The sequence below is a fragment of the Lytechinus pictus genome, chromosome 1 (assembly GCF_037042905.1).
Source record: "Lytechinus pictus isolate F3 Inbred chromosome 1, Lp3.0, whole genome shotgun sequence".
Taxonomy (NCBI): Eukaryota; Metazoa; Echinodermata; class Echinoidea; order Temnopleuroida; family Toxopneustidae; genus Lytechinus; species Lytechinus pictus.
In genome coordinates this window covers 14,896,168-14,921,323 of record NC_087245.1, presented here as the reverse complement: position 1 = coordinate 14,921,323, position 25,156 = coordinate 14,896,168, and the positions used below count along the sequence as shown (strand labels likewise).

The 25,156-nt window shown below is 35.2% G+C and overlaps 2 protein-coding genes across 3 annotated transcripts in view; one reads left to right on the top strand and one right to left on the bottom strand.

Moving 5' to 3' along the window:
- Positions 1-15,072, top strand: part of LOC129258039 (uncharacterized) — an 18,652-nt gene extending 3,580 nt beyond the window's left edge. Inside the window, exons 2-5 of one of the 2 annotated variants that reach the window (XM_054896497.2) lie at positions 526-1,416; positions 2,519-2,699; positions 7,224-7,262; positions 12,398-15,072. In XM_054896497.2, the coding sequence (XP_054752472.2) occupies positions 526-1,416; positions 2,519-2,699; positions 7,224-7,240 (1,089 nt within the window). In that variant the 3' untranslated portion in view covers positions 7,241-7,262; positions 12,398-15,072. The remainder of the gene's footprint in view (positions 1-525; positions 1,417-2,518; positions 2,700-7,223; positions 7,263-12,397) is intronic. The other variant, XM_054896501.2, reaches the window with a different exon arrangement.
- LOC129258055 (transmembrane protein 18-like) lies at positions 10,260-25,156 on the bottom strand. The gene is made up of 6 exons (XM_054896512.2): positions 24,930-25,156; positions 17,337-17,454; positions 16,722-16,776; positions 15,561-15,654; positions 15,128-15,278; positions 10,260-12,569 (listed from the first exon to the last, which is right to left on the bottom strand). Exons 1-5 carry the CDS (start codon positions 24,999-25,001, stop codon positions 15,132-15,134), a joined length of 486 nt encoding a protein of 161 aa, XP_054752487.2. The 5' UTR covers positions 25,002-25,156; the 3' UTR covers positions 10,260-12,569; positions 15,128-15,131.

Below are 25,156 nucleotides of genomic sequence, written 5' to 3'. Positions count from 1 at the left end.
TCCCAGACGTAAATAATCATATCTGATTGATACACGTCTGACAAAAACTCAAATACACACACACACATACTCCTTTCATCTATGAAAATAGGCATATGCATGATATACTATTCATTTTACCAAAGTGTATGTATGTAAGCACAACGAATGTTTTAAATAGAGAACTAACTTATTAATATGAAAAAAAAAGGTTGTTCAGTATTAGTATTGTTCAATATTATTTTTAGACTATTTTATCGCCTTTTATCCGAAATGTGTTTCTGTTTCTGAACCACAAGGACCTCGTGTCTCAATTTCGATTGTTTGTAGGCATATATTTTTTTTTGCGAGGCTCACAGAGTGTATCCTAGAGCCCTGGCAAATTGTATTAATACTTGGGCATATTGTATGATTTACATTACTTGCGCGATAGTTTAAGTTCTGAGCAGAAGTGAACAAAAATTGAAAAGAAATATCAAATGGAAAAAAATATACATAGACATATTAATAGTATAAAGTTTTGTTTTCTTTTTTTATTTTATATAGATGAGGGACCGCAATTTACCCGACGATGAATATAATCGTAGGCTACACATCTATGCCGAAACCCCAGGTCTTCAACAACCGGCACTGGTCCCAGCCTCAGAAAAAGAGCTCAACGCCCCTCGACCCCCACCATTATCAGCATTACCCGCTCAGGGACACAGTAGTATACAGACACGCCCCTATGCTAGGATTCCAGCCGCTAACTTTGTGGAAGAAGAGGAGGAGGACGTTGACTCGCCGTCATCAACCCCAGCCACAGGTCAATCGTTGTCGTCGGCATCCTCCATGGTTTCTCCAGGGACGGCAAGTCGCATTGGTTTGACGAATGGCAAAACTGTTGGACAGGGTCGAGATCCTATTTACGCCGAGTTGGATCATCGACATTCAGAAGATGACAGAACGGAAAATGCTTTGGGATGCATTTCTGAAAACAAAGCCAGTATTCATTCATCAACACCATTAAGAACATCAGATGTAATTCTTAATCCGTCTGAAAGTACAAGCGATGGTCGATCCCGAACAGTTTCACCTCAACCACTATCGAAACGGCAAGCACCTTTGCCAGGGTCGTCCATCGCGAAGAAATTAGACTTGACTCAAGGGCCAGGACCTAATTCGAAAACAATAAGGACCCATACACGACTTGATGCAAGTCTTGAAATCCCGGCGACACCACGTCCGAAATATGCAGGGACGGAAAAGAAAGATGACGATGGGATACTGCTTATACGGAAAACAGAGCATAGTTCCGAGGTTGACGAGACGACGACGTCCTCGACGAAGAATGAGAATGATGGTGTCGTCACCAGACCCAACAGCTCAGGTGGCTCAGGGATCATTCTGACTCGCGTCAGGAGTATAGATGGTCAACCGACAATGGTTCCTGGAGAGGTATGATTTTTATTTAAAGGCAAGGTTCCCAGCCCATCAGGGAAAACTATTTTACTTTTTTTTCCTGTCAGGGAAAAATCAGGGAATTTGATTAAAAAAAACATCAAATCAGGAGAAAATGCTTCAAATGAGGGAAAAGTCAGGGGATTTTCATCGGCCCAAAAGTCGAAAGCACGGTAGTCAGTCAGACTCTGTTATATTTTGTTGCATATCAAAGTTGCGTCTTTGTTGTAATTTAATGATAGGTTTGCCTTAAATCAGCCTCTTTCTGTGGAAGGTGAGGAAAGGATGGCTGTATGGGGAGAAGGGAGGCCATTACATGCCAGTGTAATAGTATTAATTAGTTTTACATTATTGTTTTTATACTGAAATTACATGTAATTCACTGCAACAACTTAGAAAACACGCAAAACTGGGAATGGGTTTAAATAAATTATCAGGGAATTAGTTTTTCTTGAAAAGCTGAGAACCCTAAAAGGGAGACGGCAACGGAGTGTGATTTAGATAGAGGGGGCAGGGTTGATACGCACGGTTAAAGTACTGTCAAATATTTAAGGTTACCGAGGTGATTCCATAAAGTAAACTTGGAAGGCCCATTTGCCAGCTACCCATCCTCATTTTTTCAGGCTTAGCCCCACTGGAATGAAGGGAGGGGTAGTATCTTTTACAATATGACTTTTGATTCAATAGATTTTCAGAGAGAGAAATCATACCACGTTTCTCCATAGAATCACCTTGATAAATGGAGGTAATAAGTCTTATGATAACTTTGGATTTTCATGAATTGGAAAATTTTCCATAGTCATCGTTATATAGTAACGAGATATTATTTCTTGCGTTCACCTTAAGAAAGAGAGCCGAGGAGGGGGGGGGGGGGAGTGGTTAAAGAAAAAAAATTGTGTTTAAAAACTGGAAATTATTTTGTTAACCATGCATGTATTTTGGAAAGTAAACCAAACCCCTTTTCGCAAGTACTGCGGTAGTTAAATTAAAATCAACAGTGAAATTGACTCACTTTAGTAATTACATAATTTAGATGATCTCCCCACAAAAATATATATATTACGAAGTAGCAGTACCAGTTTTCCTCTTTTTTTTCCAGGTCGACGGCGAGGGTGAAGCCCAGATTTCAATGCCAGTCGATCCTGACCTCGACGCAGGCATGGCTGTCATTAAAAAGAAGCAAAGGTTCCGAAGAAATATGATCTTCATCATTTCATTTCTCATGATCCTTCTAATCGTCGTCGCTGCTGTCATCATCTCTCTCGTCATCGTCACCAAAAGTAAATATGGATAGTATACATATCTGGATGATTTTGCCGACCGTATGTTAGGGTGTACGGCAGGGGGGTGGGGGCGGGGGCGGCGCAAATTATACCAGTCCTTTCACGATTCCCTAAGATTTGACCTGGGACGGGGGCAATACTCACCCTCATGGGCGGAAATCCCAGGGGGGACAGGGGGGACGTGTCCCCCCTACTCAAAATAGTAGGGGGGACACAATATCAAATGTCCCCCCTACTATTTTGGTCTTTTATGATGGTAAGAAATACATCATTCTAAATCGAAATAAAACATGTATTTTGGGACAAGATGACCTTACTTTGGCGATGATAACCTTTTTTTTGCTTGTCAAATTTTCCCGCCCCTTGTCCCCATAGGCGAATCCGGGGGCCGAAGCCCCCCCCCCCCCCTCTTGGCGGAGCAAAAAAAGAAAAAAGGGAAAGAAAGAAGGAAAAAGAGGGAAAAGAGAGGAGAAAAAGAAGAGAAGGACGACGAGTGCTTAAAATAAGATGAGGGGAAGACTTGGAAAATAAAAAGAATATTTCGTGCCACCATATAAAATTTTCGCTCAAGCTTCGCGCTCGCATTGCCTGTTATGTGATTAACATATCTTGTTCAATATGGAGTTCGAATATCATGTTTGGAAGTCAATATACAAAACATATTTCACCTCGGAAATCGAACATTCATTATTTTGTGTAATTTACAAATTGGTTTTTAAAAAGTGCTTTGTAAAAATGTCAGTTTTATGGTCTGAATGTTAACATTTGCTGCTTGCGCTGCGCGCTCGCAAATTTTGATTTATCAGGTACCTATTATTTTCGTGTATTTAATAAAGTTTTCAAAATATCCCTTTTCAGGTCTGATTGTCAAGACGTATCAGCTAGCGCGCTGCACGCTCGCATTTTGATTGGCGAGTTATATAAATGTTTCAATATTGATTATACAACAAACTACTTAAAATCCCCTTTTCATTACAGTTTATCAAAAATTTCAGCTCGCGATTTGTGCTCGCATTAATGGTTAGAAATATATTAACTGATGCATCCTATTTATAATCACAAAAGTGAAATGTCCAGTTTTTATGCCATGATATCATCAGATTTCGCGCCCTCATTATGATCAATATGATATTAATTTAATAATGAAATTGTCCCTTTTGTTTCATCTCGCGCTTAGCAAGAGGAATAGGAGGATAGTCATCATTTTCATATGATGACATGTCGTAAGGATGTCCCGGTCCTATGTCAAAACTCAAAGTAATAATAATATCAGCTCTTTTTTAAGTGCGATCCATATCCACCTTACAATTTTTATACAAAGTGCTTGAAATATAAAGCTGAAATTGACTCTTTTTTCAGATCGGAATATCAAAGTTTCATGATTTTCATGATTAAAGTTGTATTTAGAATGCCTAGATTCTAGGTCTAAATATGAAACACGCTCGCGCATGTTTATTCAGATACTCAACTTGTTCTCTAATTCAAATCATTATCCAGTTTCAGATCACAATATCAAAATTTTTCTGCTCGCGCTTTGTGATCGCATTCTTAATGTAGGAAGACCCCATATTACCCATCCTTTTGATGATTTACAAAACATGAACAGAGTGGCCCATTTTTAGGGCTAAATCTCGAATTTTTTTCAGCTCGCGCTTTGCGCTCGCATCAATCGTCAAATGATATTCCTATCCTGTTCACGATTACAAAAACTGATTAAAATTGTCCATTCTTTCTTTAGAAAGTTCAAAAATTTTCAGCTCGCGCTTCGCGCTCATTGCTGAAATATGTAACGCCTTCATGGCTAAGTGCAAGCAGTCCTTCACAGGTACCTTTTCAACTGGTACCAGTTCAAAACGTATATAAAATTGTTCTGCTCGCGCTTTGCGCTCGCATTCTTAATACTCATCCTTTTCAGGATTTACAAAACATGAATAGAGTGTCTCGTTCAGTAAATATTATAGTACTAAATCTCGAAATTTTCCGCTCGCGCTTCGCGCTCGCATTAATTGTTGACGTATATGCCTATTCTGCTTGAGTTACAAAAAGTGCTTAGAATTTCCATTCTTTAGGTGAAAATGTCAAAAAAAATCAGCTCGCGCTCGAAAATATTTGATTGTTAAATGCTAACTGCACGCAGTCTTTAACAGGTATCTTTTCCATCAGTTCATTTCTGCTCGCGCTTTGCGTTTGTAGTAATTATTAAGTTGCATACACATTTTTTCAGGATAACAAACATTGCCCAGAATAATCAAATTTTAGGAAAAAATACATAAAATTTCCCAAAAAATTAGCTCGCGCTTCGCGCTCGCACCATATAAATAAGGATTATGATATTATATATTAATTTATAAGAATAAAGCTAAGAAGTGACTAATGAGGACTACCCCTTCAAAGAAACAAACAAAAATCATCTTCGAGCTGCCGATCGGGGAAAATATGGCTGAAACAAATTTCCGCCCACCCCTTATTGGCGAAGGCTGGATCCGCCCCTGTGTCCCCCCTACCTTTTGGGAGAGATTTCCGCCCCTGCTCACCCTGCGTGATATACGGGAGTCTGTTGTTTCGGCGGGTGACCTTTTCGCCATAAGTTCTGAACAAAGGATGTGGTTATCGGACAATTAAAGATTCCCTAAGCATTAAACATCGAGTGTGATTTTTTAATGTTAATGTTTGAACTTGACAGTTTCGTCCATTCCGTCGCTAAAGTGCACAGAAAAACTTTTTTTCATTACAGGTAATACCTTTTCCCGCTGAATTGATCCCTGAAAATGGTTTGGATTTTTGTGTCTTTGGTGGCACGCCCTCATCAGAACCAAATCTGAGTACCTGCCCGAGTACCTGCCACGGCCCCGGGGATATGATAATTGACGTTAGAATATCTTTCAGTCCAATTCATAATTTGTTGGAGAAACATTATATTTGAAGAACGAACGAAAAAGATATATCTTGAATAAATAGTAATTTCCCCTTTGAAAATTAACATACATCTGAACTAATTATATCGCCGCGATCATTAGAGTAAAAGGCATTACAATTTTTTGTTCCTTCTTGTTCATTTCTTTTGGCAACAATATTGTTTATATGTGAAACGGGAGTTGCTCGCTCTTATTATTGGTGGATAAATTGACGATTTTCTCCGCTTGCCCCGGACGTATCCCCTTTCTCCCCCGATTTTAGAAGAAAAATATAGTGAACATCATCGAGGCACCAACTTGAAATAATAAATTGCCTTGACTACTAAATCTATCAGCTTTGGAACCATACTTTTCAGATGATATACCCGGGTAGTATATGTATATGTTTCTCTGCGTGAGAAGCGGTTTAATTTCATACATGAGTTTGATGTAATGTCTGTCAGACAAAATAAACATTGGAAATGAATGATATTTTTCGGTCCGAATTTGACTATGCCTCAATAATTCTATTCATCCCCGTCTATTTCTTTTATTATTTGAATGCAATGGCGACCACATGCCGAGTTATGATACTTTGCCAAAAATCGGGACGTCATTTTTAACCCTTTTCTTTCAATGATATAGACAGGCACGACATCTCCAATTACATTATACAAATATACCAGGATTTGAGGAAGTATAGCGGGTATATTATTCGTTCGAGGTTGTAGGATATAATAAAATTTATATGAGACATTGACTGTACATTCAATGTTGAGACTGATGGGTTAACATTGTTCATGAATTCGTAAATGTGGGGGGGGGGGGGGCACATAAAAAGCCTCCTTTCCCCTAAAAAAATCTGACTAGCTCAAAAATATTGCTTTCGTTCCCTGAAAGATAAATGGCTCTCACTTTCAAAACGGGGGACATGTCATAAACAGGGGGATATGGGCTACAGGGAGGGGAGGGGGTGCACATGCCTACTGGATCCGTGCCTGTATGAGAAGTCATAATTAATTTATCATATCTTCATGAGCGGAGGTAGATAATTTCAATGCTTTATAAGCCCAATAAGGATGACAACCAGCAGTTAATGAACTATCATAGGCCGCAGGAAAGTGCTGGATCTTAGTCAAGACTCACAAAAAATGTTAACAGATATATTAATTCAATTTAAATGGGGCATACTGCTGCATAAAACATTGTATCAGTATACAATTTCTAAAGCATTTTCTGTACGTTCCTATCACATAACTTTCTCCCATTGGTATATAGTCGTGTCTATAATTCCGAATGATCCACAGGTTATATAAAATTATTTTTTCATTTTCTTGTAATGTATTTCAAAATCATAATTCAAACTTTTATCTATAACAATTATGTCACTCATTGTGCTTTCTCTGCAGAAATCGCTTTCCCATGCAAACTAATCAGGTTTTCTTAGTAGCCTGTGCTTATATTCTTTTAATTTGTCATGAAACAATTCTTTTTTGTTGACTATTACGGTGATTGGTTCAAAAGTATCATACAAACTTTTGTATTACACTTTTAATGCTTATGGACTTTGTGGTGCTTTCTGCATTCCTCTCTCCCTTTTTTGTCCACCTGCATTGCTTGCATATAGTGGGAAGGTTTTGGTAGACAGACTGACACTGAAAGAATGGTGAGTGTGTATAAGGGCCAGTCATATCATTCTCAAAATGAAATAAGCATGAACTCTTATGGTTTCAAAATTTTCAACCACACATGGTTTAGTATATAAGTCTGTTGTAATTCATTGATATGCTGAAAAGATATTACCAGAAATGATGTATTTTTAGGGGTGATTTTTGTGCAATTGTTTGAAGTTTACTATTCCTAACTGGTTGCACCATTGACCTTTATGGTATATAAGACAGCCTCTTTAATTCCCAATTAGGTATCTGATTCATAAATCATATATTGCAAATTTAGAATGGTATTTAACACCCTGAATACTCTTTAGGGGGGGGGGATTATTTAAGAAATTACAAAGTTGCATTTAGTTGAAGAAAAATATTGATAAAGTGATTTGATGTATTCATATAAGATCTTCTTATTGTGGATGGGACGTTTGGGATTAGAAACTAACAATACCTACATTTATGACGAAACCTTTTTTTTTGGTAGATATTCCTCAGGCATTCAACTTTTAATATTAACCTTAGTGTGTGAGCACAAAACCCCCATGATAAATGTGAAGAATGTCGCATTTCATAAAGACTTGTTATAATGACAAATGCACAATTTCTATTCACTATCAGCCAGTCAGAAGCTTGTTAACTATTATTGCAAATTTGTCATTATATAAAGTTTCATGAAACGGGGCCCAGGATTACCTTTAATGGTTTACAAGCATTTGGTCTACATGGTACATCTAAAACCACATGGGCTAAAGTCATTTGGTCTACTACCAATTCAATCCACACTTCACTTGGTCTACTAATACCCAATTAGTCTAATTCTCAATAATTCTAATGGCCAGATGGTCTAATTGTATACATTATTTTGCACTTTGTTAAATGAAAATATGATTCATAAACAACTTTTAAACTTACAGACTAATGGGGCCTTGCAAGAAACTTGCGATCAATTGCAAGTATAATTTCAGTCCCTAAATCAATCATATGTCATGCACTTAATTACAAATTTGCAAACTGATTGCTAATCTTCTTTTTGAAAAAAGGAGTGTAATCTGATTTGCTACAGCTAATATTGATCATTCAATTGTAAAATTGCAACAGAATATTTGCAATTGATTGCAAATATTTTCTTGCAACACCCCCTTAGTGATATTACCACTAAAAAGCCAAGTTACAATGGTAACAACTCATTATGAAACAGGCTCCTGGAGTCAATAGGATTTAAAAAATTGTAAATATATTATTGTAACAAGTTTCTGAGTGATGATTGAATTTCTACAAGCAATGGGTTACTTTAATTCTAGGTCCCCAGTTTTCTATGATAAAACAGAAAAACTTCAGACTTTGGCAGGAACACCAAATTTAATTGTATATTGAACTACATTTTTTTTTTTTGGGGGGGGGGCAAAATGTCTATTACCGAATGAGACTAAATCATTCATGAAAATATAAAGCAAAATTGATTGGAATGCTTTGTGTATAATGTCATTTTTAAAAACATATTTTGATATTTAAAATTGCTATGCACATTTTGTTGAAGAAAATATAATTTGAATTTTAGAATGATGAACAACAGAAATTTCTTTTGAGAAAGGGGAAACGGGGGACTTCATTCATAGTTAACTACTCTATAACAAGTTCAACTAAAAATATTTATATTAAAATGGAAGTCATTTATTACAATCACTTTGGAAAATGAGAGGAATTGGGAGAGTTTTATCAGAAAAACAAATGGGTTGAAATTTGAAAATAATCGGACAAGGAATACAAAATTTATTGTACAACGCCTACTTAGCTTGTTGTACGCGAGCAAATGGGAGGCTGAATGTCAAACATTCGTACCGTTGCACAAAAGACGTACCATCCAAAATGTACCGTCCATAATGTACCGTTGCACGGCTTTAGGAGGTGACGTCACAATACGATTCAATTCATTGCGCTCAGTAAAAATGCAGGTGCAATACGCGTATAGCCTGCTGGCTAAATGCGCAATGCTGCCCGAGGTGTTCGCTTGTGGGATTTTGCTTTTCGCTTTTCATATTTTTGCTCCCTTTTCATAGATTACTGCAGGAAAAACTCTTAGTTTTTTCATAAATTCGCTAAACTCCGAGGCGTTGTACAACACAAATAGCGAATATTCTTATTCGTGCAATGGTGCAAGATTTCGCATTCGGTGAAAGAAAGAAACACTCTATTCAACTCGTTGAATAGAGCATCTTTCTTTCACCTCATGCGAAATCTCGCACCATCGCACTCATGCCTATTCGCTATTTGTATATTGCTGTTTGAATAGAATTAGATCACCTGACTATGCAAATCTCAAATGAGCAAAATGATGGGTAGATTGTGACGAATGGTAGCATAACTTTCCCATTCATGTACATAATAATAATCAGGACTCTCTGGTTTTCTCCTAAGCATCTTTTACCTCAGGGCAGTAATCAAAGTATAACATTTACATAGATATCATATTGTTTTACATCCTCATTTAAAACAGATGTAATTTCCACTTCCCATAAGTACAGTGATTACAACTTTCTACTACTTCATGAAATCATTACTCTGTCCGATTTGTTCAAACTTCACTTCACTTGCTCCTTTGATTTTTTTTCTGAAGAAGTAACACAATCTTTCATTTTGGTTACAAACCAACTTTTCTAAACCTACTGCCTAAATCTGCAACTTTGGATAAGCCTTAATGATAAAGTAAATGAGGATTTCCTGGGACTCTATGTATTTACCAGGGCCATGTGTAATTTTTTATCAAGATACCATAGAGAATGCTTCTAGCAGACAATGTCAAATCTTTGGGATAGTCATAGATTGTCTAAAATGTTGTATTGTTGATTATACACTAGAAAGAGATTCATTACACCTCAAATCTCATCTGAACCATTAATCTCATTTCGACAGTCACGAAATTCATCCCCTTAACCCAAAAGGAAAATTAGGATATGGCACAAAGTTGACAAAGAAATTTAAATGAAAACATATTGATGTAATTATTGACATCATATTTAATAAATTAATGAACTCCATGTTCACAAACATAGCTCCTTACAAAGAAATTGTGGATATGAAAATAATTAAATAAAATAAGTACACCTGAAAAAAGAGAGTAAAATTACTCTTCAATATGAATGGTGTTCGAGTACAATTTGGATATTTTGTACATTTAAAATTAGGTCTGCAAAGTTGACCTTTCACAATCGAATAATCACCAGTTTAAAGCACTTTTTTGTTAAAACCCAGACTATGAAAAGCATGTGTCATTTTAATAAACAAAAAACAAAGTTTGCTGAAAATTTGCATTTTCTTGGATACTTTACATCCCCAAAGTCATCTTTGACACTAAGTATGGAATCTTGTCATAAAAGGTTAACTCATAAACATGATAAAGACTTTGGTCGACTCTAACATGTTCAATATTGATTCCTGGAGACACATATATAAAATTACCCTTTCATCATCTTAATGTCTATCAATCATGATTATTGCATGACCATTATAACCCACAACTTTGTTTTTAATCATCATATGCCAAACCCATGATTCTTAGGTCTGAAATTAAAAACACTTGTTGAACATATACAAACATACACAGAAGTTGGATGTCTTCCAAGTGAAAATCACATCTTTGGTGTGAACAGTAACAAACTATGGGTGTTTCATAAAGCTGTTCATAAGATAAAAATGACTTTACGCATGACTGGTGACCCCTTCTTGTACTAAATGATTCATCCCTATGTCATTCATTTAGGACATAAGAACATGTTCCAGTCGTTCGTAAAGTTGTGCGTAACTTTACAAGCAGCTTTATGAAACACCCACCTGGTATGTCATATTTTTATTAAAATTGGTGTGATTTGTAGTCAAGTGAATCAAAATATTCATTGTTTCATCTGTCCTGAATACTGTCAGCACAATACTATTATTTCAATGTTATAACTTAGTAATGATAAATATATGAAATACAGATGTTAGTTGGAATTTAATGACGACTGGGCTAGAACATAAAAACCTCTTATATGACAGTCTAAGGTACCACATTGTGATCTTAAAAATGTTGAACCCTATTTTACGGTGGAAAACCTATCACTTCACAAAGAAATAAATTACTTGTAATTGTGTATACATGTAATTCATTAACACAGTCTCATCATAGGTATTACTAACCAATTCATGTATTGTGTTACATACCACATGCTACCAAAATTCTTATCCTTTGCGAAAAAGCCCACTAATAAAGCCACTTCCTGATATAACAAGACTGCTTTTCATTCTAAACCTGACATCGAGGGTGTTCTTGGTATAACATGATAAATTAATTGACTTCACACTAATTTCTCACTGTATAGAGCTTTGTTGTTCTCCATAACAAGATTCTGTTGTAAGTGTACAGTATTTATAAGCAAAATATACAAATCTTAAAGAGTTTAAATGAAATCATACATTGACAAATTAATTTTGGGATTTTCCAGTGGGAGTGGAATTCTGTGGATTAATCCTAAACTGCACTTTATGGCCCCAAATCACATATGGTTTGAAACTGTGGTTTATGTTCTGTTCTTTGATTAAGGATCCAACAATCAGTGCATGATTTTGTCAAAGAATGCTTGACTATGGTTGGAGTCAACTGCATAATTGAAATAAAATTGTACAAAATGGGGTATTCTTTACAAAATTGTGCACGACCAACAAGTAACAAACATAAAGTTAGCACAATTTCATAAAACACTATTCTTTCAATAATGTACCCCTTCTGAATGTAAGTTTTAAACTCAACTTGATTGCCCTTTGATCTCAAGCCATGGTTTTAAAAACCACCTTTTTAACTTCTGGCTCAAGCAGCTCTATAAATCATTATGATACAGCTTGTAAATGTGGTGATTAAAACCATTTGTCTTCTTATAAACTTTCAAGGAATGCCAAAGTCATAGCTGTCACAATGGCAAGTGTTGCATGAAATATTCAAAGAGAATATTTTCTTCATGATGTCTCTCCACGACACTAGCAAAATATACAAAATAGTACTTTTCATGGTTACAAAAATAAAGGCCATTTCGTTGCTTGAGCTTTCTACATGTATGTATATCCTCTTTCTTTGACATTGTCTTGTTTCTCTCATGTTGTACAGATAGGTGACCAGAGAGGGCAGTGTTCAACTTCTGAGTTTCCAGCCTGAGAGAATTCTTCACAAATCCAGAAAGCTTCTTCCATGACTGATTGATTATTCCTGCCATGATGTCCTGCGTCTGAATCCACCAAGCAAGCATTCGAGCATGGAATTCAGAATTTGAGAGACAGATCTGAAAAGAGAAAATTGTCAAATCCTATTAAACACAAGTTGAAGAATATCTTCAGATTGTTAAGCCTATTATGAATTATTGCATTCTACTGCTTTAACCCTAAATAGACCCTTAGAAGATGGGGGGGGGGGACTGATTAACCCCCCTAATTATCTCAGCCGTAGATCACACGATAACTACAAAAATTGGCACACGTGTAACCCATGGCATAATCTACAAAACTCTTGTGAAAAATCTCATTGCTAATAGCAGATTTACACATAAAATAATAAGTTTGCTCTAATTAACTAAATAATGCCCCTAAAATGCTAATTTTTTGGTTCATAGACTCTTTATAGGAGTCTGATCAAATGAACTTTAACAAAAAATTTCAACATTACATTTATTTACTTATGTATTTTTTTGTTTTCTAAATTTCTTATGTACTTCTTTGTTTTTTCTTCTTTTTGTGTGTTTTTTTCAATGGAAATTGGAGGGGACTTTATTTTGACCATAAACAAGATGAAATTAATTGATTTTAATCAGTAAAAGGAGAACTGATGATATATTTATGAATTTTGGCAAAAAAAAACTATTAGCATTGGATTTGTACACAAATTCACATTTTGGAGCAATTTTGGGTCTGCATGCACGTATGAAATGTTGTGCAATTTCAGGGGGGCTGAATCTTCCCAAGTCTTATTAGGGTTAAATTAACCAAAGGCTTTATTATCTCTTGTACATTGTAACAATTTCACAGACACCCACCTGGTGTACAAAAAGGAAAATGTGGGGGGGGGGGAACTTGTGGTGTATTTCAATTGCATAAATTCATCGTTTATTTATTTTTTTAAATTTAAAACTACTATTTTTAAAAATACTAAAATTTTATTTAAAAGTACTATGTAATCAGCTGACTTACATGGACATATCTATGATTTTCTAACAAAGATACAGAAAGATTTTTTCCAGTTACATTCAGGATTTATGCAGTAATTAAAGATAAATGCCAGTTGTGATAATGATCTCAAAATGACTTTTTACACAGTCCAATATAATGACCACCCAAGTGTCTGTATGAATAAAAAAATATGTGCCAAAGGATTCTGGAAGAAATTGTGTAATTGCTGAGAAATAAGCAAAATAAGCGCGGATTCGGGCACTTCCGTCGGGTCTTTATTCCAGCAATAATAATATACACTGTCCCAAGTGTGCCTATCTGTGTTGGCAATCTTCAGTGTGATCGTTTTTCAGCTTAGATTTTATGATTACACAAAGTTCAGTTTATGTAACTGTACCAGATCTAGATCCACGATGACATTGTAATACTTAACCTTGTTTTACAGACTTTCTCACGAAATCAGTGTTTTACTGCATCTACTTTCATTTAGCTTTAAACAAAACAACACAATTACATAAAATCATTGAATAAATCATGGAGCTCACTTATGACAGAATATTAATGATTACTGGTCCATTACAATTGCTGGCACTGTTATCTTTAGTGCACACTGCACAATGTTCGCAATGTTAGATATTAAATCAAATTTAAGGCAAAATCAACATACTGGACACAGTCAGGTAAGGAATGTATTACGCAAAGGGAAAACAAAACGTATTGTGAAAATTTTTTATTCAGTTTCATGATATTAACTAAATGGACAAAAGGTGACAATGTGGATATATTTAAGAATTTACTAGAGTTGAGATGTTCTGCAAGTTAGAATCTGAGATTCTGAACCACGCACCTTTAAAACTGTTTGTTGGGTCATGGAAAGGGTATGGTTAATGCCTTCTAATAAGTAGTACTTGATATTGATGAATACTAGTATGTGTTGATAATAACATTCTTCTTTTATATCTAACTACTGTTTAAATCAACCAGGGTGACTTTGGACATACCCTCAGACAAAGATGTAACTCTTTCCCAATAAAATCTCTATCTCCCTGCTATTAATCAAGTAATGCTACATACATGTACATGTAATATCATTCAATATTAGCATTTCTATGTCATAGTAAAAGTGATTTATATAATTTACAATAAACATATGTATACACTGGTGATACAAGGTAAATCTGATGTTTATCGTGCCACATGGTGTGTTAGACTTCTTATGGGATCCGATAGTGACAGATTTAGATTAGTTAGAAAGAATACCATTTCATGGACGTTATTGTTTGTGCAAATTTTTTTTGTTCCTAATCTTTATAAATCTGCTACTTCTCCAGGATGTAATCACCAGGCAAATGATCAAGTTTCAAATCACTTATTATGAACCCTTCTGCATTTCTAAAACAGTAGGAAAATCATGCGAAACATTCCTCAACTTTTTTCCATTGCTGCAGCCATTCTTCAAGAAAAGGATGGCATCTGTTATGTATACATGTATATACTATAAAATATTGTAACACTAATGAGATGATATCGAATACGTACAATTATTATCATTAATAAATACAAATATGAATGAAAAATGTAGTCAGATTGAATTTGTATGTGATTAAAAAAAACAATTGTCTAGTTATAGCTTATGTTGCAGATCAAATCTGTGAATCTCTGTAGAAAAATTTGTTACCTCTTCAGTCTTTCTTTTTACTGTCTTCATCCTTCTCAACCAGTTGATCTTCTGTTTCTAAGGACTGCATTTCCTGGGATTTGGCCTTTTCCTTTAGCTTTCCTCTTTTTACAGACACCACCATGTGTGCTGCTGTGTGTAACCATATACACTGAAATAACAAATATACAAATATATAATAATTTTTTTTCTATTATATATTAGTTGATGGTCATTTATTCATTCCCAATTCCTGACAATACACTTCAAGCATAAAATAAAACATCCATTTACATGTATCTGAAACTTTTACTTCAAGACATTTAAATCACATTTTATTTTTATTAATGAGAGTTTTGCAAATTTGAGATTTAAATGAAATTTAAAAAAATTCAAATCTTCAAAATATAAGAGTAATATTTGTATAAAGGAAAAGAAAAAAAAAGGTACTTACAATCATAACAAGACAATTGATAAGTAAAGGAACATTGTAAACAACAGAAATGAAGAGGCCTCCAGAGTCAAAATACTGTAGTCGAGAGAACATTCTGTAAAAAGAAAAAAAAATTATTTTAAATATCAATGACTTTTAAAAAAATATTACCATATTATTCTAAGACCTGGGTTGGGTTGCTTAAAAAGTGGCATGTACTTTGTTACTTTGCTACCATGAATACTTTTATTTATATGTTGCCATGGTATTCCCAATAATTGCAGAGATAATATCAGAGCTGCCAACCTGAACAAGAACATCTCAGTATTTTCAAAGCTGAAATTCAGTATTTTGGTGAGGAAATCAGTATTTTTAAAGCTGAAAATCAGTATATTGGTGAAGAAATCAGCATTTTCAAAGAAATACCATAGAACACATAAAACTGAAACTTTAGAGATCAGTATTTTGCATGAAACTATCAATATTCTTCTAATTTTTTAGTACTAAATACAGAAAATCTGTACTTCTTGGCAGCTCTGTAATATAATGTTATTTTATTATGTGAGTGACAAGACCCAGGAATGAATTATTACATGTTGTGCATTGTTAAAATAACAAGACAAATTTTCATATTCCCAAACACTCTTTCTATTCCCTTTAATTTTGTTTTCTCTCTATCTTTCCTAAACTCTCTAATATCTCTTTTCGTCCCCTTTCCCATACAGCGTTTGTTTATTTGGGTATGCACTGATATCTTTGGTGGATTAATATTGCATAAGCTTACATGTATTTTTCAGCGTTTTTCAATGCACCCAACTAAATTCAATGCAATCATTCACGTTCAATCTAATTCATTCAATCCAAAGACATTTGAAGCAAAAGGAGGAAAATAAACTTTGAGAAAAGAAATATATATGAATGTTAAGAAAAATGCTTGTATTAATTACATACTTTGTGCTACTCTTACAGTATATCACACTGCAATAAGGCAAAGTCCGAATGGATAAAGCAGAATGGCTTGCAAATATCAGGGGGCAACTGTCCCTGATCTGTGTGCCACATAAAATTTCCATTGATAATGACGCATTTCAAAAAGTTTGTTCGAGTAAATTCTATTAGAAAGGGTATCCTAGAGTTTGATAGTGTGAGTATATAATAAAATTAACATTAATTTCAACATACCTGTAGTGTTTGGCAGCATACTGGTTCAGATATTCTGACAGGTAGATCATTAATACTGTCAAAGGAAATAAAAGTAAAATACATTTCAACATTACACTTACTCACATTTCCAGGTACAGTACATGGAACTGGTATGGAAAATTACTTGGTTTGGTAGGTCGACTTACCCAGTGACCAGAGAAAATGGCCGTCTTGGAAATGATCCTAAATGGTGCTACTCTACATGTATTCAAAATTGTTCTTTTATTTCTTTATTTATAGTTTTATTTATACAGGGTGGCATTGTCAGTTTCAAAACTGCTTTCCACAACGGCCCTGTCATATCATACAATTATAGTACTGAATTTTAATACTATATATTTTTATTTTTGCCTTGTTTTTTTTTCATTTCTCTTTTACATTACCATCTACCTTTATTTTTTAATATGCATTTTTAATTCCCCTAAAATTTTTTTTTTAATGAAATCTCTTTTGGTTCAAAAATAACAAATCAATCAAATATGTAACACAACACAGATAGAAAAGTGATAAGACTTCACAATCTTCTGTAATAGGCAAATTATGGTCATGTCATTTAGTAAGAACTATCTTTAAAGAAGTAAATAAAAGTCTTACACATAATGAGAAACAGGATGATCTGGAAGTTGTTATATCTCCTAGTGATGATGGTGATGATGAGGCAGAATAGATGGAAAGCAATCAGTGAGATTAGCCAAGGTTCAGACCAGTCAATCTAAATGGAATGAAACATACAAAAGATATTTCGAAAGACGCTAACTCTGTACTCTTTTTCAAGATCTATCCCTTCTATTCTGGGCTGGGGTCACAAAACCTTGACATCTGTATTAAAAGATTCAGGAGAGTTAAAAATATGATACTTCATCATCATCAGCAGCAGCAGCAGCATCACCGTCCTCCTCCTCAGATTTATCATCATATTCATCATCATCATTTGGTAACTTACAGGGCAAAGAGGCAAGCCTGGAATTCCCAACCTCTAGTTGTAACTGTAAGGGTAGCTATTACTGGAAGTCATTACTTTATCAATTAGTCATCCCTTTGTGGGTTTATTTTTTTTAATTAGAGAGCACAGATTTGAAAGGTATTTGTCTAAACTTTGAGAGAGTCATGACAATCGATGTGATTTATGTTAGTAAGTTTACACAATGATACCACAACATGTACATGTAGTGGTTTTTTTTTGGTACCATAATTGGTTAACAACGAAAAATGTCAGTATTTCATGATGAAATGATTTCTTAGAATATGGTCTAAGCATTCGATGCATAGTAGTACATGCACAGTTGCATACCTAAATACTTCAGTAAAGTGCAGTACAGTATGCAGCCAGTGAAACAAAGGAAAGTAAAAAAAAACTGATAACTCATGAATAAAAGAAAGAACAGAGACTCTTTATTAAATATTCATCTGGAACAATAAAACATTCAATATGACTCATGCATTTCTCTTTATCAATTTCAGGACCAGGGCCGGGCCAGGCACCCTGCCAGTCCGAATGCTTCAAGTTCAGTCTGTTTCGTCGGTTGTTCCTTCTACAAGCGAGTTAACTTTACTTGTTTAGAAACACTCTAAACAGACTACATTAATTAAATCAACCATCAAATGTCAAACATGGCTCCTATGTAACCCGACTCGAAGATCCTCATCTAGTAAGGTGGTGTGACCTTAATTAGCGTTACCTAATTTTGTGCACGGTCGAATATCTCTATATCTGATTAATATCTTGAAAAACTGGTATCACCAACAGAAAACGCGACCCTAAATTACTCAGTATGGTTAATTTTTGTTACAGTAAGGTTTCAATTTGTGAAAATATTGGCAAAACATCGGCAAATTTTGTTTCCTTTTGCGTCCGCTCCAAGAAAATGTGAAATTTTCGACAAGCACTCTTTCAATTCTGTAAGTGTGGAAAATATCTCGGAATTACCCTATCCAACGACTTCAAATGGTCAACTCATATCTCACTGATCTGCAAGAAAACTACCCAACAGCTAGGCTTTGTCAGGCGTAATACAAGGTTTCTTCCCCAGTCATTCAGAGAGGCAGCGTACAAGTCCCTTATACGCCCTCACTTAGAGTACTGCTGCAGTGTTTGGGATCCTCACTCTATCATGGATACACAGAATTTGGAAAGAATCCAAAGGCAAGCGGCTCGCTATGTTTTAGCTGATTACCGTAGAACGCACTGTAAGCAGACTCAGCATGGTGTATAGGATTGTGAAAGACCTTGTGGCAATACCCCAAGACAAATTCTTTTCTTTAAGCACCACTGTCACTATAGGAAAAGTCACAATAAGTGTTTTCAGACATATCATCCAAGAGGCAATATTGACAAATTTGCCTTTGCCCAACGATCTGTACCTGAATGGAATACACTCCCTCTTCAAATAGTACTTAATGCAGTCTCGCTTGACAGCTTCCAAAAGCTCCTGCAAAATCACCTTGAAAATATCCCTCCCTCACTCCTCCTCATAACGTGCGTCCATGTCTAATTTCATCTTTGAGATAGGCTGCAGAGCCCTTTGAAGATTTACAGCAGATGATGATGAAGCATAAAAAATCGCCAGTTTGCAAGCAGAGTTATCCAAATAAATAAGTAGGGCCTAAGTAAAATTTGATACCAACCGAATTTATGGCATTTTAACCTCCATCTGATATAATTATCTTACCTTTGTCTGCTTGATTTCTTTTCTAAAGCTTTGCAAAACGATCATGCGCAAATTAAGGTCACACTTTTTTATGACACTTTTTCAGCCGAGTGCGATTAGTCGATCGCCATGTAATTTTGAGATCGCGATACAAGCGAAACCCTTGACCTATATACTTTTAATTCCGTCAAGCGAATTTGACTTTGGATCGGATCGATCTTGCCTTCCATCTCGCTCGCGTCCGTAACGTTGGGGAAGTACAATAAGAAACAAGATGGCGGCGTAAACATCGGGCAAGTCTCTTCCGTCTTTTCACAATATTTTTCTCATTTTTTTGATGAATTCTTGTTTAAAAATAACGAGAGTGTAGAAATGTCGGAAATGAAGTTTTATCCCATGTACATGATTTAGACTTAGAGCTAGATCTTTTAGAAGGAAAGTAGAAATCTCGGGGGTGAAAGTTTCAGGTTTTGGGGTCCTTCGTGTAGGTGAATACTATACTACTAGTACGTAGGGTGTCTGGAGAAAAAAATTATTTTTCTTATTTCAAGAAAATATCACATTTTCTTTGTGAATTTGAAGAGAAATAACCTTCAGACTGACAAAAATGTAACATGTTTGAAAAAAATCAAATTATTGGCTGCAAAAAAGAAGAATGAAATTAGGTAAATTTTCAGCATTTCTCTACCATAGACTGTGTAGTTAAGAAATGGACACACACAAATCCAAATTTTTAGCTTCCGAGAGCTGTTATAAATTTATTATTTATTTATTAATGCCAAAAACTTGTCCATAAAGAGTCCAATAGGATTTTTTATGCTCTATCTGATAGTATGATTTTTATAAAGATTTGGAAACCAGATCACAATGAAAAATTGCGACAAAGTGAAAAAAATTGTGCAAAACAGAAATTTCATTTTCCCATAGAAAACGCATGGAGAAATGGCAATCTCAACACACACAAAAATAAGGGTTTGCAATTTATCTCTAAATCCTTATTTAAAATGATCATATAATAGTCCAGTCAATATAGGGTTTGACCCACCACTAATTGCAACACGAGATATTCCACTGCAATGCTTTCAAGAAAGGTCCCCTAAACAACATACTAAAAGTCCCAAGAAATCCAAGCAGTGGAAATTTATGAAATTTGCATATTATGCAAATTAGCCATACAAAAGTTAGAAAAATAAGGAAAATAGCCCAAAGATTACAAATTGAGTGTCCAAAACAATTTAATTTGAGCGAGAATTCAAGATAAATAACTGCATTCAATGTTTTTTGTCAAAAGTGCCAAAAAATCTACCTCATTTGCATAATATGCAAATAAGCATCCTTATATGGAAAAATGTCAAGGTATTGTGATTTTTCTCTCATTAACTGATTGAAAATGTCATTAATGTTGAAATTTACATGCTGCTATCACTAAGGACGTTGAATACATTTGTATTCAGCTTAGTGTATGTAGTGTAATTTGCATATTATGCAAATAAAAGTATCTAACATGTTATAAATATTCAAGAAAACACACTGGTGATACATCCCTCAAAAATTGCAAGTAGATTATCTATTGAAATTGGAATATGGCAATACTTTTAATACAGGAAGGTTTCCTAAACACCATATTAAAAGTCCTTAAATATACAAGCATATAGGAAAATCACAAAATTTGCATTTTATGCAAATTAGCCATAATAAATTACAAATAAGGAAAAAAAATCCTAATATTGGAAATCAAGTGCAGAAAACAATACGAATTGAACTGAAGCCCATGATAAGTTTTACAAATTTATTTATTTTCTAAATAATAAAATCGTAAATAAATCTACCTCATTTGCATATACATGAGCATCTTTATATGAAAAAAATCAAGAAATTTTGAATTTTCTCACAAAAACTGTTATGAAAACATTTCAGTCTAGATCAATATGATGTGATCACTCAGAATGGCAAATACATTAACAATCAGCTTAATATCTGAAGTGCAATTTGCATATTATGCAAATAAGCACCCGACATGTTATATATATTTAAGGAAACACATACGTGATAATTTCCTTTATAAAAATTCCATGTAGATTATGTGTATTAACCATGGTGACCTTCCCTACACTTCTTGCTTGGTTGATATTGACTTTTGTCACAAGCAGTTACCCCACTTATATTGTACAATGATGAGTCCATTCTACATAGATCCCACTGCTTGAATGCTTCATTTCCATCCAGTGTCTTGCTCTCTTCTTGACTTTGTAGAGACTTTGCGTTTCTTGCGAGTATAGTCCACGCTAGCAAGCTCCTGGATTGCCAAGTGATCAGTACAAGATGTCACACCCTAACAAACAAAAGCCCATTAGCTTTGAATATTTGGTCCTTGTAGCACACTTATAAACTTGGGGTCCTTGTATTTAAAGCGCTTAACGATAAATCTCCACCCTACATATCAGAGCTCTTATCTCAGCATAGACCAACACGCAGTCTCAGATCAGCATTGCTGAGGGAATAGCCACACAACCTGGGGTGACAGACCCTTCTACATCTCTGGACCAAAGCTGTGGAATAGCCTTCCCCAATTTATCAGGAGAGCAGAGACCCAATCAACTTTTGAGTCTTACCTGAAGACATTTCTGTTCTCCACTCCAACGTTATCCCAAGAATAACTCAATTGTAGCATTACTAGGACAGTACTTGAACTGAATGATGATCCTAAGCACTGTTTGAAGACATTGAAATTTGTGAGATATTTCCTATTTTTGAGCAAGCACCATGAGCGTCCAGCTGGGGCGGATACTGGCACTTTACAAGAACCCATAGTCATCATCATCATCACTTGTCTTGGTGGTGAATATGAGTACTTGCTTGGATCACAGGATCTCTGGGCATGCTTAATAAGAGCAACAATGGGCATTTGCCTATACGAGCGTCATGAAAGCCATTCATAAATTCATGAAGGCTTAAAGTGCATTATAGGCATCTTTCTCAGATACAGGAATCGTGATTAGACGTTCTTGCTGAATCCAGTTGCTGCTTCATGATGGAGCATTCATTTTCTATTCTTTCCTCTTTGATAAATCTCCTATGGCAACCATCTCCAAATATTAAAGCTATAGTTTCTAAGTAAGTCGTATGCAAATAATAATATTAATTTCCTGATATTTATGGTAAACATAAATTCTTCAGTGAGACAATGAACGAAACAGATGGAGGACTAAGCCAGATTATTGCCTTTCCACCAAGAGGACACAATGTAATGGAACACCCTTAACATCACCATCAAATACCATCCAACATTGATTAGACAGGGTGTACCACTTCCAGGATTTGTTTGCCACAATGTGTTACTCATGGGTATATTGAGAGGTTATCCAGAGGAATAAACCTTTTAGTAATTATGGTAGACTAAGGATGTTCTGGAGGAATGCTGACTTTAATAGTGTCATGCAGATGTACTTTGGACAATCATACAACTCTCTGTACTGAAATCCGACAAGTCGAGCATAGGAGACTGAATGCCAATCAAGAGGACTTCAACAAGAACACATCGTTAACCGTGTCTTCTTCCGACACAAGTTGCCTCAATGAGACAATGGACATAAGTTGTGTCGGAAGATGTCAAGAGTTTTAGAGAAAGGCTAGGAAGGCTTGCACATTTTAGAGCTCCAAAAGCATCAGTATGGTAAAGCTCAGAATTGCTACAATGCATTAAAGAGGACCATAAGAGGGTTTGTAGACAAGCCTATAATACATAATTTGCTGACCGGATTGACAATGATCCAGGCTGTAACAATTAGCATGTTGGGAGCCCTTAATATCAATAGCTATGACTACATTGGAATACCATTATTAAAGGAAGGCAAATATTTTTAGTCTTAGTATTCACCACTGATCATGATGATGATGACGCTGATCTACAAGTCCTGACCAAGATATGGCCAGATACTAGTCAAGCAGGTGTAGCCAGACTACTGAAGAAATTGTTAAAGAAAACAACCTGCATGAAGCTACTACAGATGGAATCTCTGCTACACTTCTTAATGAGACTACTCATCAGATCTTACCTGCCATAAGTTTGCTTTTCCTGGCCTCCCTTTATCATGTTTATAACGTGAAATTTCAAGAAAGTTTAAGTCGTTCCCATCCATATAAGAAAGGGTTGTCAACTCTAACAAACTACACACCAATTCAAATACCGTGCTTTGTTCTTGCCAATCAAATCATCTTGTCAGACAAACAACGCGGCTTAGGAAGCAAAGAACATTATTTCCAGTATCTTTCCTTGAATATAAATCATATTGGTATAGATTTGAATGCTTAGTGATAGCAGCATATTAATTTGAAAAACTGAAATGTTTTCACTCCAGTCAATGTCATAAAAATCAAAATTTCTTGATATTTTCCATATAAGGATACTTATTTGCATAATATGCAAATGAGGCAGATTTGCTAGCTTTTTTAAAATAAAGACATTGAACTTATTTAGTCATCATGAACTTTTGTTCAAAATTACTTGCTGTGGACATTTAATTTGTAATCTTTGGATTAATTTCCTCATTTTCTATTTTTTCAAATGGCTAATTTGCATAATATGCAAATTAATTTTCAGGCATTGGGATGAATTCTCATGCTTAGTGATATAGTAACATATTAATGTCAACATTAATGAAATGTTTTCAAGCAATTTATATGAGAAAAATCACAATATCTTGACATTTTTTCCATATAAGGATGCTTATTTGCATAATATGCAAATGAGGTAGAAATTTTTGCACTTTTGAATAAAAACATTGAATTCAGTTATTTATCTTGAGTTTCCATTCAAATTAAATTGTTTTGGACATTTAATTTGTAATCTTTGGATTATTTCTCTTCGTTTTCTAAATTTTCATGGCTAATTTGCATAATATGCAAATTTCATAAATTTCCACTGCTTGGATTTCTTGGGACTTTTAGTATGTTGTTTAGGGGACCTTCCTGGAAAGCATTTCAGTGGAATATCTCGTGTTGCAATTAGTGGTGGGTTACCCTCCTATTCTGGCTAGATTGACTGGACTATAAACTTGTCCTTACTGTCAAAAGAAGCCCCTGAATTTTCTCTTTCCATACATGCCAAACACAAGTTAATAATCAATTCAGATCACATTTTTCTAGTAGCCTGAACTTCCCCGAAAAAAATGTGCCATATTTCCCCCTAAATTAGCCTGTTTTATGCTGACACTTTTCAGTGTGGCTTCAGACTACTAGTACTACTACTAGGAACTTAGGAAGGACTCCCTGGCTTCATTGAGATTAAGCCTACGTTAGTAAATTATTTTTACTCTCAAGAAGCCGCCTGGGCCGGATTTTATTAAAAAGGCGGAGAGGAGGGCACGCTCGAGCTAGGTGCAGGTGGTGGTTAACACAGGTCTGTAGTGTAGGCCCTGTCCGCCTAACCTCTGGCGATGCTTACTCGCAACTGCCTGCTCAAATCAATTGTGACGTGGCCAAGTTGAGACAAGAGCTAAGTCGAAGAGACGGGTAAATAATCGCAATTACACACACTTACGTGAGACAAAAATGACCACATTCCATCGATCTCTCCAACACGAATAGCATCCTTGAACTGATCTTTCTCCATCTTGCAACTATTCGGAAAATAAGTATTTTCAATGCAACTCGTTGATCGTTCGGGTCAAAGCAGACAATTGTACGATAGGAACCCTCCGTACGGTAAGTTATTCTATGTAACGTAGCTGCTGATTGGCTGATTCCTTGATTGAAATATGTAGTTGT

Coding starts and splice junctions, on each gene's coding strand:
- LOC129258055 (XM_054896512.2), bottom strand. CDS start 25,001: ATGGAGAAAGATCAGTTCAAGGATGCTATTCGTGTTGGAGAGATCGAT. Junction 15,655..16,721: donor TATGCTGCCAAACACTACAG/GTATGTTGAAAT, acceptor TTCTTTTTACAG/AATGTTCTCTCGACTACAGT. Junction 15,279..15,560: donor TCAATTGTCTTGTTATGATT/GTAAGTACCTTT, acceptor TTGTTATTTCAG/TGTATATGGTTACACACAGC.